General features: G+C 38.3%; 2 protein-coding genes across 3 annotated transcripts; one reads left to right on the top strand and one right to left on the bottom strand.

The window, feature by feature from the left end:
* The first annotated feature begins 1,114 nt into the window (after positions 1-1,114).
* rcc1l (RCC1 like) lies at positions 1,115-19,104 on the top strand. 2 transcript variants are annotated; one of them, XM_028466854.1, is made up of 13 exons: positions 1,115-1,245; positions 2,532-2,822; positions 4,192-4,321; positions 5,160-5,288; positions 5,767-5,833; positions 5,947-5,998; positions 6,073-6,157; positions 7,017-7,198; positions 8,912-8,996; positions 9,081-9,254; positions 9,919-10,004; positions 10,872-10,984; positions 18,690-19,104. In XM_028466854.1, the coding sequence occupies exons 2-12, from the start codon at positions 2,550-2,552 to the stop codon at positions 10,947-10,949; spliced, it is 1,341 nt and encodes a 446-aa protein (XP_028322655.1). In that variant the 5' UTR covers positions 1,115-1,245; positions 2,532-2,549; the 3' UTR covers positions 10,950-10,984; positions 18,690-19,104. The 2 variants fall into 2 exon arrangements, with proteins under 2 accessions (XP_028322655.1, XP_028322656.1); XM_028466855.1 differs by lacking the exon at positions 18,690-19,104 and adding an exon at positions 13,105-13,637.
* On the bottom strand, positions 11,178-21,111 carry castor2 (cytosolic arginine sensor for mTORC1 subunit 2). Its single transcript, XM_028466856.1, has 9 exons — positions 20,877-21,111; positions 18,891-18,961; positions 17,014-17,207; positions 15,691-15,823; positions 14,804-14,927; positions 13,215-13,325; positions 13,064-13,146; positions 12,627-12,721; positions 11,178-12,179 (listed from the first exon to the last, which is right to left on the bottom strand). The coding sequence occupies exons 1-9, from the start codon at positions 20,987-20,989 to the stop codon at positions 12,117-12,119; spliced, it is 987 nt and encodes a 328-aa protein (XP_028322657.1). The 5' UTR covers positions 20,990-21,111; the 3' UTR covers positions 11,178-12,116.
* Between the last annotated feature and the right edge of the window lie 91 nt (positions 21,112-21,202).

Below are 21,202 nucleotides of genomic sequence, written 5' to 3'. Positions count from 1 at the left end.
TACACTTTTTTTTTTCACATTTTTTTTTTTTTTCTTTTTTGTACATGCCGAAAAAGGAGACGAGAGAAGCAGTTTGCTCATCCCGTCCCCTGTTTTACCATCGCAAATTTACATGGGTTTACATGTCTCTCTGGTCAAACATTCTTGAGTTCTTCTGAACCGTCCATTTTTTGTGTATTCTCATCTGTAGTCAGTGTTGTCCTCCTCCTCTCTATCTTTGTTGGTGTTGGCCTTGTTCTCTGCCAGACGTTGTTAGCATTCCTCCAGTTCAAGAACAGTTCCTCTTTCGAAGGTGTTTGGAAGGTTTTTCCCTTTTCATCCATAATGTCACCACTTGTTTTGTCTCTACATCAAGGGTAATCCAGCTGTTGTCAGCTCTATTGGCAGTGTTGTATTCTCCACTGTCAGATCCAACTTGTATAAACACATTATTATATCCTAGTTCACAAGCAAGGTAGTATTTTAATGTAATATATCTTAGTTCATAAGATATATTGTGATATATCTTATGTATAAGCTTTCCCAAGCTTATATCACATGATGGCTGTCATTTTGATAAAAGGACAAAAGGAAAAAATTTAAAATTTAAAAATCCTGCAATTTATCAAAAATTGCACTAAATTACTGCTTTACATATTTTATATATTGTGTATAAGTGGAAAAGGAAATTCAGGCACTTTAACGTTAAAGATGCTTCTTCTTTTTTTGGCCTAAAATCTGCGGCTCACTTGAGCTCAAACGGGTTCTTTACTGCTCTATGCATTAACCATTAGTATTATGGGGTGGACCTTGATGTAATTTTCTAATTATTGTTTTTTTTTCTTTTTGTTCTCTGTGATGTATTCTGCTTCTAAAGCAGTTTTGCATTTTTGAGAATTACAATATTAAAAAAATATCTGATCTTGGACAACAAATGTAATGTGATTTTAAATTATTTCAAGGTTTCAAGACAAAGATGGTTTCAACTGTTCAGTATGTTTTTAGCCTTGATATGATGTAAATTGTAATATCTCGCTTTGGTTTTATTTTTCTTTAGCATATCATTGTTGCCTGTAGTTTTTCCTCCCGTCCACCAGAGGCGCTGTGTTAATCTGCACTGTTTTATTTGACTGCTTCCAGGTTATCGTTTGTCATGGTTCTAAACGTGTGGTCATAACTTTGACATTTATCAACATTATTTATCTGTTCTTGTGCCAGATACCGACGATTTTGTGTCCTTGAGACGGTTTCACATTAATAACAGAGGTAAGTGCAACTAAAGTGACCGAATTCCGTTCGCATTTTTGTCAGATTAGGGGTTTTAACGGGTTTGTACTACGGCGTTTTAGGGCAACATCGAGAGAGAATAAAATGAATAAATGTTATAAAGTCTAAATTTATGAGAAAAAAATCTCTAATTACGAGACTACTGTCACCAAAAAAGTCACAACACTACAATGAAAAAGTCGTAATAATTCTAGAAAAAAAAAATTATATTACAAGAATAAGGTCATATTATTACAAAAAAACAAAGTTATAACTTTATTAGAATAAAGTCATACCTTTGTGAGAATTACGTCATAATATTAAGGTGAAAATAGCTTCTCATCTCAAATCATACAGATGGAGATAAACAAAACATCCCCTGCTTTAAAACTGAGATCTGTGGAGCACTTTGTGAAGTACTACAAATAAGGAAATTCTTCATATTTTGGCCCATCTGCACCACATTGTTATGATAAATTCAGGATTTTTTTTTTTTTTTTTTGCAGTGCCACAAAGTAAAAACAATCCTTAATGTGGCTTTAAAACACTGGTAGGTTTGAGACTAATTAACACACGTTTTAAAAAAAAATACTGCATCTTTATGTTATAAATATACACTTTATTTACTTGGTAACATTTAAATAATGAGACATGTTAATATTTCAACAGTAGTGGTCACCATTGTCCATCTGGAGCATTTATGTGTCACATTTAAACAAAATCAGACCTAATTAATAAGTAAGTGTTTTGAATCGAATTTATTATCAATGATGGACAGATATAAGTGTCTCCAACTGAGATTTTAACCCTACCAGATCAGAGTTCATTTAAATAAGAAGTTAAGTTGTACATAATACACAAAAACTATTATCTGTTTAAGATGCTTCTCTTATTGTTTTTATAGGTGACACATGAATGCTGCCTCTGTCTACAGTCAATTACATTTACACATACAGCTACCACTGTGTCATTTTATTGTTGTTTTTTTTTGTAAATGCAGAAAAAATTAAAGGCTTATGGACTTAAATCAATATTTTATTTTTCTTGTTTCTGTTAATATAGTTTCTATAGTTAGTATAATCTGATTTGTTCTTTGGTAGATGTCAGTAGTTCTGACACTGACCAATCACAGACTGTTTAGGAGTCAGGAATTTTGTCATTGTTGAAACCTTCTCATCTTTTATTTCAACACTTGGTAAAAATGTCATCCTGAAGAGTTGAATGAGAAATAGTGCCCCTGGACTAATTCATGACTCAGTGTTATTCATCATCTTCTCCACCCGTAGTGTGGGAAATATTCCTGGATGATTTCTCCACTACTCCGACTCTGCTCCCGACCGCTGGGACGCTGCAGCTTTTCCTCACTGAGCAGAACAGCGTCCCTTCAGGATCAGAGCAGCGACGGGCCCGTATATCAGTATGTGGGTCAGAACAGGAAGCCCACCCACAGAGTGTTCGTGTGGGGCTTCAGCCTGTCCGGAGCGTTGGGCGTGCCCAGCTTTGTGGTACCGGACAGCGGCAGGAAGAAGGTGCGCAGGACTCAGCTCACGCCATACCGCCTGGAGACAGAAGACAAGGTAAAACCCTTTACTGACACTCACTTCCAGTGCTGCTGAAATATAACCAGAAACACACGTGGATGAGTTATTATTCATGTCTGCAACAAAATACTGTGACGTTCCTCAAATCTAATTTAATAGAAATGTAATTTCCTGTTTTCTTTTTACCATATTATTTCCTTCTTTACTTTAACCTTTTTTTTTTCTTTAAATAAAGTAACTTTTTTTTTGTATAGCTCTTCTCACAGACCGTCGTTACAAATAGGGCTGAACGATTTTTTTCCTCAATCTTGCGATCGCGATTTAATATGTGATTATTTTTTCAAGGGCCTCTTGTCATGTATTTTTCAATAAACACAAGCAGTATTTCAATTTGTTTCATAAAAAACAATTTGAGATTTATTTAAACTTTAAATAAATATAAAATATAAATTTTAAAGCACAGATTACAGCAATAAAGCAAACAAATCTGTGGCTTTACCTCTTCAACATATCTAACTAACTTTATGTTTCCTGAAAGATGTAAACTGCACTTCTTAAACACTCTCTGAACTTAACAGGACAGTACAAGGGAAAAAAAGCAGCCTTTGCGATTAGAAAATCGCTTTTTATGATATTGCGATAATATCGCAAATGCAATTAATCTTTCAGCCTTAGTTACAAAGTGCTTCCCAGTAGACAAATAAAAAAATAAAAATAAAAGAGGATGTAATTAAATAAATAGTACAAAGTACAACAAAACAGCGCTCCCTGATTTTTAAAACAAGTTTCTGGGACAATCAGCAGGTACTGCCCAGACAACCTCAGGCTTTGAGTTGGGTTGTAGGGCTTGATTAGCTCAGCGATGTAGAGAGGAGCCTGACCATGTAGGGCTCCAAACGTCAGCACCAAAGGTTTTGAACTGGACACGAGACACAACAGGGAGCCAGTGAAGAGATTCCATAACAGGGGCTTCCTGTTGGTGCTGGTCAGTAGGAGTAGCCTCACAGCTGAGTTTTTAGACGCACTGGAGGCGAGCCAACTCTTTCTTGCTGAGACAGGTGAACAGGCTGTTGCAGTTGTGTAGCTGCGAGGACACAAAAGCATGAATAATCATTCAGAGCTCGTCCTTCGACACCATAGGCCTGAGCTTAGTGATATTGCAGAGCTGAAAGAAGCAGTTTTTAACGAGCTGCCTTGAGTGATGATCTAGTGACATGGCTTCATCAAGGATCACCCCAAGATTCCTCATTTTAGTTTTAGCCAAGAGGCTCAGATCACCTTCGTGCTGCTTAATAGTGGGAGTGGCACTATCCAGGACATGCCTTTTATACTCTTTATCACTTTCATTTTTTGCTTTAATTTTGATTACATCTGACACCTGACCTTGTCCCTCTGTTTTCTGCAGATCTCTTCGGCTGCCTGCGGTTACGGCTTCACACTCATCGCCTCGTCCACTGAAGACGTGTCTAAACTGTGGGGGATGGGACTCAACAAGGACTCACAACTGGGCTTCCAGCGCACACAACACAGCCGTCGTAAGATTTATACAACCAAGCACAGGACAGAGGCTCAGGCTCAGTTATACTTACTGAGGAATACCAGCATAAAAACGTATGAACCAGTACATTTGTTTGTCATATTCACTGAAGAATACTAGTATAAACCAGTATAAGTATTAATGTCATATTCTATGAGGAGTACAAAGACAGTGATAATAATAATAATGAGAATTGATTTTATTTAAAAGTGCATTTCAGGCCTCCCAAGGAAACTTGACAATAAAAACAGAATAATATAAACAGTGCAATACATTATAAAACTGAATAATACAAAAATAAATGAAAAGAAATAAGAATATCTAAACCAGTATACAGACTGGGAGACTTCCTTAAAGGAGGGACAATTAATCACAGCAGCTGCTCTGCTCCAACTGGTGTCCAGTTTGTGTACTTTTGTTGCTATTTTGTTTCACCGTAATATCACACACAGTGTCTCAGAATGAGCCCAGTGTTACGCTGTCAACTAGTCATTACTCGATGGAACAAGGTTTAATGAGGGGGCAGGGCTTCACTATGTTCTCACTTCCATCTTTGACATTCAGTAAAAAAGTTGGGTGTCCTCTTTCAGTGCTGATGTTTGTCACTGAATGTTCATCACTGTGATCAACCACAACACGAGAGCCTGATGATGATAATGATGCTCAGGGAGACACTGCGATTGGTCAGAATGTGCAAAGGGACCAGTAAATTATTCTTATCATAACAAAAAAAAAATAGGGATTCTGTGTGTTCTGACATTTGTCCATCAGTACCGTCAGGTTGAGCTCCAGCGGCTCTGATTAGTTCTTTTGTACCACCTGATGTGTGAGTGCAGATCAGAGCTACGACTACGTCCTGGAGCCGTCTCCTGTGGCTCTGCCTCTGCAGCACCCTCTGCAGACACGCGTAGTCCAGGTCTCCTGTGGACGGGCTCACTCTCTGATCCTCACCGACCAGGAGGGAGGTAGGACATGACCTCTGGGTCACATGACCTGTGTATAAGCAAAGTGTATAAAATATTAAAAGGTTGTGGAGGGTTCATACAATAAGACTTTAACATAATATTTATTGATCCGAGAAGGGTGAAATATTAAGATATATAACTATAACTTTAAGATGATTCTGATTCTGATTCTGAAGAAATGTCAAGCAGACAATGAGGCCAGATGAGGAATAATTTTCTTTTACTCAAATTAAGACCTTTAATCCATCATTGAAAGATGCACCTTCAAAATAAAAGTTTTTCCAAAAGCAGAAAAACTTTATTAACTAAAAATGATTTCAATATATTATATTCAGTATTTATGCTGACATTAATGTTGATAATGTGGCCCTCAGATTAGACTGACATGTTTTGGTCCCCACGTTGTTCAGAGATGTTCATCTCTTTTATTTGTTTATCTATTGTTTATTATTTATTGTCACATTCTGCTCTCTCCCAGTGTTCAGTATGGGAAACAACGCGTATGGACAGTGTGGACGGACCATCGTAGAGGATGAAGTCTATAGGTTGGTCATGCTGGTCCTTCTGTCATGCTTCACGTATATCATTCATCATCTTAATGTTCAGATGGTCCGTGCAAATGTATTGTGAAGACATAAAACTCTGTATTGAAACACAGCGGCAGTCATGTGATCCACAAGATAAAAGGCTTTGATAGCAGAGTCACTCAGGTGAGTGCACAATCATTCTAATGCTTCACATTTCTATCTGATGTTCATCACTGAGTAGTATTTGATGTGTCCAGGTTGTGTGTGGTCAGGACCACAGTCTGTTCCTCACTGAGACAGGGAAGGTGTTTTCCTGTGGCTGGAGTGCAGACGGACAGACAGGTCAGATAAAAACAGACCATCACCACACAGAAACAGACTACTGTAGAGAAATATAGACAGAAATAGAAAAAAGAGTACCAGTTTCCATTAGTTTTTATCCATTATGGTTTATAAAAACTAAGAAAAGTAACAAAAACCGGACATAAACATTTTAAAGAAACAATACAAGAAGTTAAAAAACAAACAAAAACAGACAAACTTGAGAAGAAATGAGCAAATATGAATGACAAACAAATCTAAAAAACTCACAAAAACAGTTTAGAAAAACCAAACAAAAACAGATTTTTTTTTTAAAAAAAAGGAGAAAAATTGATAAAAACTAGACCATAACTGACAAAAAAATGGATAAAAATTGACAAAAACAGAAGATTGTAGTTAAAATCACACAACGTGGATATTATCAACACGAAAAAACTCCCAAAACAACTGTCTGATCCAAAAAAACAGACTCTTCTTTAATGATGTTTAATTTGTACAATGATAAAAACAGACAGTTCTATTAGCAGTAACTGTAATTTAACATCAAATAAATGATTATATCACACTGCTTTGTAATTTGACACTAGCCTTGTAATAATTTGAGCTGACAACCACTTTTATTTTGCATTTTATAGACACCTGTTTTATGTGTTGGTAATTTGACACCAGCATCAGCGCATTCAAGCAGACGGCCTTGCTAATGTGCAGCTACTGTAATTTGACAGATTACCTCTCATTTAAAAGCAGAAGTTCATGTGAATTAAAGTCTTTATGCATCATTAGGTGTTGTAATTTGACCCCAGCCTCAGCCTATATGGAGCTTGTTGGCTAAGTCTGATGCAGCCCTGACGTGTGATCCGTGCCATTTGTGCTGCCTCAGGTCTGGGACACCATAATATGAGCTCCAGTCCGACAGAGGTCGGAGGAGATCTGACAGGAGTGAAGGTGCAGCACATCAGCTCATATGGAGACTGCAGTTTGGCTGTTTCCACAGAGGGGGCGCTGTTCGGCTGGGGAAACTCAGAGTACAGGCAGCTTTCCTCTGTCACTGAGGCCACGCAGGTGACCACTGTGTGTGTGTGTTAGTATATATTAGGGGTGGAACGATATACTGACCATACGATACAATACATGTTTTGGTTTCACGATATTGATACGATATTTTGAAAATGAAAAAAAGACAGTTAATATTATTTTATGTATTAATTACATTAGAATTAATGGTACGTTGACATCTGTGTGTGCTTTTTAAATTTCAAACTAAATATAAAATAAACAAAGATTTGGTCTTTTCTTTTTTAAAGTGAAAAAACTTGAAGGTCCCATGTCATGCTATTTTTCACTCATCACCATTAGTTCTTCTAAGAACTTCAAAAACTTTGTATTTGAGGTTTATTTTCCCAAATTTGCCTGTTTTTCATAGTTTTAGCCTCTGAAAAGTCACTTTCTGATTAACTTTACACAAACGGGCTGATTTGCGTCCTCGTTATGCATATTCATGAGTGGGCGCGTCTATAGACGATAAAATGACTTTCTCTTTCCCGCACGGTGACGTAGGGCCAGAGGACGGCCCGCCCTCCTCCCACCCACTCTGTAGCTGAGCTCATGCTGCTTTATAAACATAAGACAGAGCGTGGGGGCGGGGCGTTCACCGGTACATACATAAACTGTGGAAAATACATACAGTACATAGCACTGCACGAAAGACACTGAAATGCTCGTCTTCATGGGCGTGTCTGTTTACATGTCAGTCACGGCAGAGAGCTTCCTGGAGGCGTGGCTTCTCCAGCTCAGTGCCACGTCAAATTCGTCATCAAAGTGGGAACGCATCATCAAATTGGAGTGAGGTGTTTGGGCTCGCCCTGCAGTAAGAAAGGAGCAAATCACCCTCTAACTAATGATTGAGGGAAACAATGAAAAAAACACGTGTATGAAGCCCTAATAGCACTTTTATCATGTTTAAAGCACAGAAAAGTTGATTTAGCGTAACATGGGGCCTTTAAAGAGTAACTGAACCCCAAACCTACTTTTTTCTGCTGAGTACATATGTATTTGGGTATTAAGTAGTGCTGTTGATTGATCCTAGTACAACTTTTAACATTTCAGTAAAAGTATTTTGATTGAGCACTTTAGTTGTAAAATGTCAGTGACTGTCCTCTAAGGGTTGAACGCTTGCTATTAGAATTACATTTTGACCATCCTGCGTCACCAACTTTCACTGTTGGCCCCGCCCCTCCTATAAAAGCTGAGGAGGGAGGAGTGTTTCTTCCAGTCATAGCCCTCAGTGAGCATTGATTGACAACCTCAATGAAGAAGTCCAATGCTCTGTGCAAAGACGCTGCGATTTGTGACGGAAGTGCATGTACCTCTCATTACTGTGTGTGTGTCTTCCTGCCTGACTTGGCGTGTCTTACTGCTACAGAATTCCCCTCCCGAGTGGCAGCTCAGCAGAAAGCAGGTGCTTAGGTTACTCTTTAAAGTGCCACACTGACAATTTGTTCCATTTTGAAACTAGTAGCACAGTTTTACAAGAAAGTCAGGGAGAAAGCAAGCCTCCACTCAATAGAAATTGCCAAAAACTGGACAGCTGCAGAAAATATTTCAGAGGCAAACATGTAAATAAAATAATGGTATACTAATTGAGTGATAGGGGGTACTTTTATTTTCAAGAAAGGCTCGCGGGGTACACACACAACATAAAGGTTGGTAAAGACTTGTCTACATGATAAACTGTTAATAGTTCAAACAGTGGCTTTATTTATTTTGTTTATTCAGTTGAACGTTCCCCGTCATCTTCCTCTGAGCTGTGGTAAAGTTGTTCAGGCAGCGTGTGGAGGAACGCAGGTCGCTGTTCTTACTGGTCAGTGCTTCAGACGTTCACATCCTGTTGGTCTATGAGCGACGGCTCTGTCAGTGTCTGTGCTGTCTGTGTAAACCCTCACAGAGGACGGAGACGTGTTCGTTTGGGGTTATGGTATCCTGGGAAAAGGTCCCGACCTCTCAGAGTCTTCTACTCCGGAGAGAATTCCTCCGTCTCTGTTCGGACGCTCCGACTTCAACCCGTCTGTGTCCGTCTCCAGGATTCATTGTGGCCTTGCACACTTTGCAGCTGTCACCAGTAAGAGCTCCATTTGTTACATCGCAATAGTGAGTTATATTCAGTTTTAGATAGTATCTATTTTTTTATCTAAATACATTTTTCTCATTTCTTAATTTAAATTTTTTTTTGTGGATTTTCAAGTTAATTTTTAGAGATTGAAATATTTTTTATGATTGGATGTAGGTTTTTAAAAAAACTAAAATAAAATTTAAACAGATATATGACCTATTATTATTTTAAATTAGCTGTTCTTTTGTTAAATTGAAATAGTAAATATACTTTCAAATTTCTAAATATTTTTGTGGCTTTTTTGGGCTTGAATTATATATATATATATATATATACACATTTGATGAATTATGTTTCATTAAAAACATCTTTTAATATAAATATTTTTCTTGTGTGTATATATATATATATATATATATATTTTTTTTTTTTTCACGTGATTTGTTTCACATTTAAATATTTTATTTGGTTAGATTTTATTAGTTTTCTGAGTTAAAGTGAATTATAAAACATTTATTAGATTTAACAGCTTTCCATGCACTCTATTATGATTTTGTCTTCTTGTATATGGGTCTTTTAGAATTGACTATTTTAATTTTTTATCATTACTTTGATTAATTAGACTGGTGCCTTTAGTAGATTAGTATTAATGTTAGTGTCTCGGTGTTTGCAGATCGAGGCGAGCTCTTTGTTTGGGGGAAAAACCTCAGAGGCTGTTTAGGAATCGGGAAGCACGACGACCAATTCTTCCCATGGAGAGTGAGTTAGTTTAATGCAGTAGTGGTCCAACCTGGTCCTGGAGAGCACCTGTCCTGCATGTTTGAGATGTTTCCCAACAGAAAGCCTGATAACGAGCTCCTCTTTACAGTCTAAAACATGCAGGACAGGAGCTCTCCAGGACTCGACTTGGACGTCCCTGCTTTAATGCTTCCTAATCAAACCTTGGCTCTTCTAAAAGTTTTTTTTAATTTGCATATCTCACTAGCAGAGCACTAAGCTATGGAGGACCAACTCTCCCATAATTGAAAATAAATGAATCACTTAATATCTAAATGTATATGCCATAATTAAATTACCGGCTTAACTTTTTACCTATTGGTTGATCAGCAATGTGCCGGTGAACTGTTCTTTCACTAACACATCAGCTCTGTAACAATCTCCTGATTTGATGTGATCTGCGTTGGCTTCTGCCTGTCACTGCGGCACTTAACGATCAACTAATAGGTGAAAAGTTCAGCCAATGCGGACAGCCCCTTCATTTGCATAATATTTCATTGTGCATGCATAAATAAAAATAATATAAATAGCATGTATGACTTAAATGTAGCTATTAAGTGATTTACTGTATTTATTTATGGCATACATCAGTAGGTATTTATTTATATTAAATTATGGTAGAGTTGGTCGTCCATACTAATCTAACTCTTTAATGAGAGTGTGGGTAATGTTTGTTCTCTCCTCAGTCACTGTATCCATGCTGCAATGTGTCTGTTACATCTTACACAGAAATATGTTTGCTAGGAAGTTGAAAATCCACCAAAGTGTCATTTAAACCACCTACCTCAGGCACAATAAACCCAACCCAACCCAAAGTTGTATTAAAGGTTCTCCTTCACTCTCCAACAGGTCACTGTTCCAGGTCAAGTGGTGGATGTAGCCTGTGGTGTTGATCACATGGTGGCGCTGGTGAGGTCTATCATGTGAAGATGGAGGATGTGGACACGCCATGATAGGAGTTGGTCAGTGATTCTCTTTTTCACTCACCGTACGTCCAACAGGTTAAACTTAAAGACAGTCACATACAGTCTGCTCAACCTGCAAAAATTAAATAACTTCACTCTTATATTTAAAAAAAAAAAAAAAAAAAGATAAATATTCAATTATTAATATAAATGTGAACTGGTGGGCTGAACATATTCCAGTAAAGCAGGAGATGGTTGTGCACGTGGAGCATTTATTGTTCAAAATGCACACAAGGACTGACAGCAGTGTGAGGACAGTCCAACGCTGGTTCTTCCAAATGAGGTTTCAGTGGGCGGAGTCAGAAATATCAGTACAGCAGGTCAGTGAAGCCTGACCTGCCTTAAAGTGCAGAAGCCTCCAGAACTGTAGCTTATGTTTACACCAAGTGGCTCAGTAACCGTTTTAACTGCAGCTGTGCGTTCACACTGCGAGCTATGCCGTAAGACTCGTCAGCTGTTACACTTTCATAACATCTAAATCTTAAAAAAAAAAAAAGTTAATCAAATGCTTAGCTGAGCTTTAATAGTGTTGTTTTACCACAGGTTTTTTTTCTATTGTTGTGGTAAATTTGGTTTATAGATTTTTCTGGGGCAGGTTTAGTCTGATTATTGGCTGAGAGACTAACTAACTCAATGTCTAGCCAAAGGGGGCGCTCCTGAGGCCAAAAATAATGTTTTAAGGTTTTAGCATTAAAATTTGCATAAAAATCAGTTTTTTTCTTTATTAATTTAATTAGATTGAGTTAAAGCACAAAAGTGACAACAAATGCTACATAAATCTGACGAGTGCGACAAAAAACAACAAACACTAAACTCATGGGAGTGAGCCGACGCTCACAGTGCGAACAAACCTGACACTAAAACGCGCTCGGCGACAAAAAAAAACAAAGGTTCAAACTTTCTTGATGCGAGCAGCGTGATGAAAATCCACAAACATTCAGTCGAGTACATTCGTCTTCCTTCTGAAATGGAAATGTCGCTAAGAAAGCATCTTCGCAGAGGAAAAGCAAACACAGATCTGTGAATTTCAGCCGAGCAGAGAACTAACGTCTGCCAATCGACTTCTTGGCACCTTTTTTTTTTTTGGGACACAAGTGAAATGACAGAGAATCGTCTCCTCTTGCTTCCTTCATGGAGCCGAACCCTCCGTCCGCAGAGCTTCAATCACACTATGGATGTTCTCCTCGGGAACCTGCAGGAGAAGGACCAGGTTTTTAGAAGATGTGTGCATAAAATAAGTCAAAGCATGAAGATTTCCAGCTGAAATGTCTTGACTTTACACTTACAAAGAGAGCTAAAGTAGGACAGAAACCTAGACATAGTTATTTCTTTAAGTACTATCAGCTCTGAGGAAATGATTCAGTAATCATCGTCCTTTAGTTCACTTTTAAACATCGTTCTAACGTCCACCAGCTGATTGTGTTCATGAATGAACGCTGGACACATGTTAGTGGTTGACACACAGTAGCTGCTCCTCTTCCATTATTAACCTGTGGAGCAGCTACTGCATATGTTTGTTTACTTCCTGTGCAGCAGCTTTCATTGGAACTGGGAAGTTTTCCTCGTTTTTAAAGTTCCTGTTGCTTGGTTTTTTTTTAATTTCAGCATCACGGATGTTTACAGTGTTTTATGTTCTCACCAGTGCATGGTCAAACTTAAAGGTGCTGATGTAGTAAGCAGGGATGTCAGCCGTCGCCAGCGGTTCAGATATTTGCGCCACGATGCCACACTCATCTGTGAACATATTTTTAAAAAAAAGCTCAGAACAGACTTAATATAACTGTACTTCGTAAATATTTTTTCTTAATAGATGATAATTTATTATTATAAAATACATTAATTAATTATGTACTAACCACAGCATTTGGTAACAATTTATCACAAAATGTCTGTTTTTTCTTTGACATTGGTTATTGGTTGTTGACTACATCATCACTGTAATTTAGTGACTAAAACCCCTTGTCTTAATGTAACATCCACAGTGGGGGATCATTGTTACTGGCCAATATTTTTATTTATACATACAGTACATATGTAAATCACAAAAATACAGTTTATATAAGCAAAAAAACTCACCGAATCCTAAAGGCTGCCCTCCGATCCGAACCATTTTCCAGAGCTCCCCAGAGGCGCTGGTGAACAGGACATTGTTTGGAAACCTGGAGGAGAAAAACAAACAGAGCAAGTTCAGGCATCCATACTTGGAGACGAGGAGGCGGAGCCTTACCGCCGAGTCGTCTGCTCGTCCATCACCAAAGAAACGTAGCCTTCGATCAGGGAGAAGGAGAAGAAGCAGATGTGACTGGACTCTTCCACCGACGCTCCCGCCTCTTTCGACCTGAGCCGGAAAAAGAAGAGAAACATCTGCTCTGACACCTTGTGATGGAGGTGAAACGGTACTGGGAAGACTTCTACCACTAAAGATCGTATTATAAAGAAGGATACTGGAGCCTTTCTTCTAATGTTTAACAGTGTTTTAATTAGTATAGAACAGGAACAGTTTGCCGATGTTCCCCACATTGTTTAAAGCGACATAACTTTGTGTTATCAGTCTGTTTAAGTGTCGTTAAGCATAATGTGAATAAAAATTATGAATTTGTAATGCTGTTTAAATGATAACTTCTCATAAATAAATAATGATAATGCATACGTGACGAACATTCTGCTACTTTAATACTTTTACAAACTTTAAGGGAATAAAGACGGAATTTATTTGCGAGAACAAAATCAACGACTTTGGACTAAAAAAATCTAAAGGAGGCGTGGTTAGTTTTATACTTCCGCCCCTGGAGCAAACGGCATACTGAGTGTGTGCGCTGAATGAATGGCGTGATCCGACTCATGTTCATCAAACTAATGAAATATCCTGAAACAGTTCAAATGAGTGACCTTGTTCCTCTCCTGTATCTTTAGGAGAAAGATGCTTAACACTGATTTAACTCGTACTAGCTGGTGTTACAGAACAACTGATAGTCATGTTATCTTGTTACTTGTTTTTGATTAAAAGGACGGATGTTGTAAAAACTTGAAACACATAAGCGTCACCTGAAGTCTGTTTTTATTGTGTGGACACGAGGTTCATATCAATGTAAACACTGAGTTACAGCTTTGTAGTCTTGCTTCAGCTGTGACTAATTATAATAAAAGCCAGTTGAGCCAATACACCAATAGGTAACCTTTTCTGTCAATTGACACTGAAATATAAAAAACCTGCATCATTTCAAAAGTGGTTGAAGAATTATTAATCATTTGCATGTCAGAGTTACTGTTTCCTTTTATGATGTTATGGTTAAACTGGTGACCATTTTAGCTGATGCTGGCAAGGATTTAAATGTCTAAAAGTATGCTTTCAACCACAATAGTTATTCTATGACCTAAACTATTTTAAAGAGATCAATGAATATTCATTAGACTCCAAATTAATATTATTTGTTTTACTGAAGTCTCTTCCAATCTGAGATTTACAGTTGTTGGTTTTTTAGTGTTATAGTTCAACTGGTGACCACTCTGATTGTTGCTTGCAAGGATTTAAACATCTAAAAGTTCAGTCATCTGATGACCAACTCATTACATTTTTTATTTGAGCCAGCAAATGTTTGAGGTGTCAGCAGTTGTAATGATCACCAGTTCAACTGATACACCAACAGTTAACGGCTCTTTGTTTGTGTGCCTTTTCTCTCTACATATCACACCTGGTAGAGAGCAAACAGAGATTGTCCTGTTAGAGCTCTTATTCTTTACGACGTTCCCTGTTCTGATAAAGTGGAATCAGAAAAAAACAGCAGCTTTCTCAGTGATACGAACAAGCTGACTCACCCTCCAGAGTAGAACATGACATCCATGAGCAACGTGGCCACGGAGGGCAGCGTGTCGGGGTCCAAACTGGTCACACAGAACATGTTACTGGGACTGGATAATGGGTGGATGATGGGACGAGGCACTGCAGGACACACGAGATATAATTTATAAACATACTCTTACAAAGAGGAAATGCATCTGTTGGATCAAAGATCTGCACTAACACCTAGTAAACTATGGCTGTGTTCGAAATCGCATACTAACGTTCTACTCGTACTGTATGATGTCAAAATGAGTATGTAGTGCGTTCCAATTAGAACGTATGAAAAGATAATGTGGGAAATGCCCGGATGTATACTATATCGGGACATTTTTTAAGTATGCACGGTGGGCACACTAGTCTTACTCAATTTCCCCATGATGTGTTGTGAGCGGAACATAAAATCGTCCTGGGACCGGCTTCAAGCTAAAAGTCAAACATCCTTGTTTTAAAACAAAAGGATCTCTTCCATTAGTTTTAACACTTTTGTAAATAGGGCTCTTGTTTTGAAGTTTACTGGAAGTTTTGTCAGTAGCACAATGGCAGGTCTCCATAAATATCCGAAATCTCGGCATGAAATGCGTTTTATGGATCACATGTTGATATTCTTCTTGGTCACTTTCTCGCTTAAAATGCTTTCAGAGGTGGCGAATCAATGGAGATATTTATCCTCTGTGTGCTTCAGGTTTTTGTCGTTGTAGTTTCCAAATGTATCTTGGGAAACTTCAAAGTATACTTCAGTGGGAACGGTCATCATCCTAATCATACTAAGAGTATATAGTAGACAGTATGTACTCATTGAGTGTGTAGTGCGTTGTACGTTAGTATGCAATTTCAAACACAGCCTTGTGTTGTTGGAACTTACCGAGCTTGGGCTTGACGAAGCCGTTGGTGACTCCCACGTTATGAACGGCGACCGTCTCTCCGTTAACGACTCGTAACAGAGTGAATTCGGAAGACAGCGTGTGCATTACCAACGGCAGGTCTCGCTCTCGAACCTGAGCCAACACATCATTAATAATCATACACATAATTAGAATCTTCCCTCAAAGCTCAGCTCATTGGTGTGCAATATTCTCTCATCTGACATTTACTTGATACTCTATTTTTAAACTCAGCATTGTATTCTTTCTTTGTAAAGCCGTTTCTTTGTAAAAGCTTTAGACAGAAACAGGGTTGGAAGTGCTGTGAATTCCAGAAAGAGGCCAAGCTGCTGATCCTCTTTACGCAACAGATTATCAGCACGGACACGTTAGTATTCATAAACACGCCCCAGTCGGTCAGCAGATCTTGTTTTTTTTTTGTGAAATCAAACCAAATAAGGAGGACTCCCTGCGGATGGCAAGGCCTCACTGAGAGCAGCTCAGACAGAGCAGAGACAGAAAGCTGAGAAAGTTTCACCAGTCTCACTATCAGAGCTATGGAACTCACATTAGTAATATTAAAGCACAGCTCAAAGGGAGCATTAACTATCCACCGCCTTTCACTGTGCTCATGTTTGTATAAACTATATTAGAATGGCCATGACATTACTTTATATTGGTTTTTTTATTAGAATTATATTACACTAGATGTAACCTTTACCTGACTTAACTAATTAAGGGTCTCCGTATGGCTGACAGAAGTGTTGGCAGATATGAACCGAATATAATCTTAATCATATACAATGTGTTTCTTAGTTTTGCAGAAAGAGGATTCTGGGTCAAAGTTCCACAAGCACTTTTAATAAAAGCAGCAGCACAATATCAACATGTGACCCACTTCAGTATGAGTCTTGCTAAGGGACAGCATATGTGAGTGAGGCTGGTTTCACGGACGGAGCCTGGATGGACTTTTTAGCACAAAATAGGCTTTAAAATAAAACTCTTGTATACACATATTGTCTTGTTCTGTATCAGGTATGAGAAAATCTCAATATGTTTGGCTTTATCTATATGCAGCTAATCTACAACTTACATGTAGCTTCTTCTTTTATTGTGAAAGGAAAGCACACATTAGAAAACATGACAGAATGAGCTCAAATAGGCTGGTTTTCATCTCCAGTCCCACAGTTTTTAGAGATAAATCAACTCTACAACCAATTTGAAACATATTGAAAATGAGGCCTTTGAAAGGAATATGAAACGCCCACTGCACAGACAGTCAGAAAAAGCAGATATGGGACGTCATACAAAAAGAACAGACTCACCAGGATGAAGTCCGTCTGATACGTGGACAGCATAAACACGGAGATGTTGTGATCGGCAAGCGGTGCGATGACTGATTTGGCTATCTTTGTGACTCCAATTGGTTGAGAGCTGGATGCGTTTCCGCCTCCTGAAACTACGTTGAGTGCCAACCAGGAGGCATCGGCGACGCTAATGTGCTCTGACTGAGGAAACTCTGAAAGACGAGGGGAGAGTCCCATTAAAATATGAATGTATAAGACATTACTAGACTATATAAGAGATAAGACAGTATAGGACAAAACCATGACATAATTTAACCTTTATAGCATCACAATACGTTTGGGCCTGAACAGGAGGCATTTTGTTCTGAATCTGAAAACTTGCAATAAGTTATTTTCATAAGTTGCTTTGTAGAATAAACAATGTTTGATAAATCATTGAAGCGTGTCCAGTAAATGACTAGGCCAGAGGGGGGCAACAAAAATGTGTTTGTTTGAACAAAGGCCAACATTATCAACATTCATGTCTGCATTTAGAATAATGACTAATCTAACACAGGAAAGAACAGGGATTTTATAGTCATTGAGTGTTTTTCTGTCATTCTGTGTATGTTTGTTATTATTTGCTTGTTATGATTGCGTGTTGTGCAATTCTGTTGTCCTTGTTTATTTTTCCTGTAACATTTATGTTTTTTGGAGTGATCATATATTTCTGTTGTCCTTTTGCATGTTTGTTTGTACTGTGGGTTTGCAGAGTCATTTTTTGTGTTTTTCTTGTCTTTTTGTGTATTTTTGTCACCATTTTCTGTAATTTAGTATATTTTTTTAGTCTTTTTGTGTATCTTTGTTGTCAAGTTTTATGTGTTTTTGGCCGACATGCTAAGCTAATCGTGCCTCTGTGTCCGTGAGTGTTGTTCTCCTGTAGGCAGAGGCATGCGCACACAGGCACATGCTCACATGCAGCTTTAGAGCTTTCAATTGTGCGTCTTTCTTATCCATTTACACGTATGATTTACACCACAACTAACACCAGAGCGCTACTGTTTACCTTCCTATTTAGAAATGCAACGTTAAAGGGTTCAGTCTGAATTGCGGCGCAGCGTAGAGTTCAGAAGGTTGTGTAATCAAAAACACCGATACGGTGTACAGTATTCATAACAAAAATATATACCGCCCAGCCCTAGCACAACACTTCACCCACATTGCCTATTATGAATGTAGTGTGTGAGTGAGTGTTGGTGGTGGTCAGAGGGGCCGATGGCGCACTATTGCAGCCTTGCTTCCGTCAGTCTGCCCCAGGGCAGCTGTGGCTACAATAGTAGCTTACCACCACTAAGTGTGGAGGGAAAGAATAATGCCTTAATTCTGTAAAGTGCTTTGAGTGTTTATGATAAAGCGCTATATAAAATCCAATGCATTATTATTACTATCTAATTTTATTGAAATGTATTTGTATTCAGATTTTTATTTCAAAACAAAACACAAACTGAAGCCTTCACTGTGCACAAATTGCTTCAATGTGAATGTAAATATTGTCTCAGGGCTAAATGGCACCCAGGCACTGGTTTATCAGATCACACTGGGATGTTTGCCTGGGAATGTTGGGACGTCAGATGTGCTATAACAATACTATTAGAACTGAACTGTCTTTAGAATGCAGTTTAAGTTGTTTTCTTCCGTTTTTTTTCCCCCCCCAGGTTTGGTGGACACCAGTCGCTCACCAGTTTAAATACCTGCACCAGTTATGTAATAAGTGGCCTTTGGTTTCCATGGTAACCCAGGAGCGACCCTGGAAAAGTGTGTGTAATGACACGGACGGGCATCGTAAAGTCAAACACTGACAGTAGAGTGCACGGTGTACAACACAGCGGTTGCCACGACGACCTCAAAGGACCCACCTTTGAAGCCTTCCTCGTCTACGATGATGGTGTAGTCCTCCGGCGTCTCCGTCAGACTGAAGAACTTACATCTGAGCACGCATGGAAGAAAAAATGTGACAAAGACAATACTGCACATGAAACTGTTCAGAACTTATAACACACATTAATTTGCTACACAAGTCTGTCTTATTTAGATCATCTCAACTATGGAATAAACTGCCTAAAAAACTGAGGAACTTTACAATTGCATGTATATAAAAAAAACACACAAAAAATGTGAGATTGAGACATGTATTGTCCTTTTACTGTTTTTATTATTGCAGTTGTATTTTATTCTGTTTTTGCCATTGTATATTTATTGTAAATATTTTGTTGCTTTTAATTAGGGACGACTAGCAACCACTATGGTGGAAGCTAATGGGGATCCCATTAAACAATATAAGAGGACAAGATTATGAAAAATAAACGGGTTTATTAAAATAAATAGAAGCTCAGAAAAATTAAGTATTTTCACCGTATTATGAGACGTTTAGTTTGACAGTAATTACATCAAAATAGGGAAAGATGATAAAACAAGGAATGCCATTGCGAATACCCTGAAATGAAGTTTGAGAACATTTGAAACAGAAAAACTGAGGCTCTAAATCATTTGAGTAACAGCATCAAACCCCAGCAGCTCTAATGCTGATTGGTTTTAACATGACTAAGTACTAACAGGTCTGTGATAATCAGATTCTGGACTTCATGGTTAGAATCTCACGTTAGTGTGTGGGAGTGGAGGAAAGCAAAGGATGCTTTTAATCAGAGCAGCAACACTTCCTGTTTGAAGTAAACAAGCTGTCATTAAAGTTTCTTTCCAAGAGCAAGTGTCAGTAAAAACGATCAACAACAAAAAAAAAAAAACCCTTTGCAGTGATTTAAAGCTCCTATTTTCAGAGAACACTGTTACTGACTCGGTGTGAGAAACAACTGCACCACTTTATTGTCCTTTTTGTTAAATGCTGAGAAAAAATAAGGGCAGTCTGACATCAAACAATACTTTAGCTTCACTGATGCACTTCACATTCATCTTCGTCAGGTTTATTCATTGTAAAACTTTGTTGAGAAATCAATTATTTTCTTTAACCTGTTTTCTACCACTAAGGTTCAAAAACAGCTGCAGGTGCTTCAGCAGATGTTTAGAATCAGCTTAAACAAGCAATTAGCTGCAGATACCAAGACACATTCATTGTTCCTTATCTCTCACCTGAAAATACACTGTTAAAGTGACGGCGTCTGAAAGGAATATGAAACGACTGCTGCACACAAGGTAAGAAAAAAAGGTGTAAAATATCTACAGGAGACGTAACTCAAAGAAACATTTTCCTGTAGATTTCAGTTAATAATATTAATTTTGGGCAATCGAGGATCAGTGGTAGAGTGAGTCGTCCAATACCCGAAGGGTTGGGGGTTCAAATCCCGCCCGGTCATTGTACCCACTTTGCCGTGTATGAATGGGTATACATGAATGTTGGTACGAAACCGTAGGAATGGCAACCACGCTTATATCAGTATGCCCAGGGCAGCTGTGGCTACAATGTAGCTTACCACCACTAGTATGATTAGTGTGAATGAAGAATGGTTTCTGTAACATGATTTGATGTCCTTGAATAAAGCGCTATATAATTCCAATCATTATTATTAACTCTACATCTTTCATAACTTTGTTCTGACAGTCTGTGCAGTGACTGTTTCATATTCCATACAAACACCCTCATTTTCAAGACATTTGTCCTCTAGTTGTCATAGTTAATGTGGGCAGTCCAACTGCTTTAATCGTCTACCGTCACAGCTGACAATCTTGTTTTGAAAATCAAAACATTGTGGTCGATTATCGGTTTTATATCGGTTACAGAAGTTGATAATTATCGTTGGGAGATATTCATATCGGTGTATTATTTCCAGATAACAATAAAACGAGAGGCACAGCTGCATATTGCGTGTGTGTGTGTTGTAGATACACACCGTGTTTTCGAGGCCAGGAAGGCTAGTTTGATGAGGCCGTGGGTGCAGAGCTGGATACCCTCCTTCTCTATGCTCAACACTTTGAGTCTATGCTCTAAAATGTGCAGCTCCATCGTCTGCGTCTTCTCATTGGAGGAGGAATAAAAACAACCCGGACGGTGTTAAAACACATGCATGACTGACAACTCACTGAGGAGTTAGAGAAACCGCTAGAGACGGAGAAAGAAAGCAAAGGCAGAAGAAGAAGGGGAAAAAAAAAAAAAAAAAAAAATTCACTGTAGATTATACCGGCTCACTTCCGCATTCGGGACTTCACAATAAGAGCC

Source organism: Gouania willdenowi, chromosome 14 (genome assembly GCF_900634775.1).
Source record: "Gouania willdenowi chromosome 14, fGouWil2.1, whole genome shotgun sequence".
Classification (NCBI taxonomy): domain Eukaryota; kingdom Metazoa; phylum Chordata; class Actinopteri; order Blenniiformes; family Gobiesocidae; genus Gouania; species Gouania willdenowi.
This window is presented reverse-complemented; position numbering and strand designations above follow the sequence as displayed.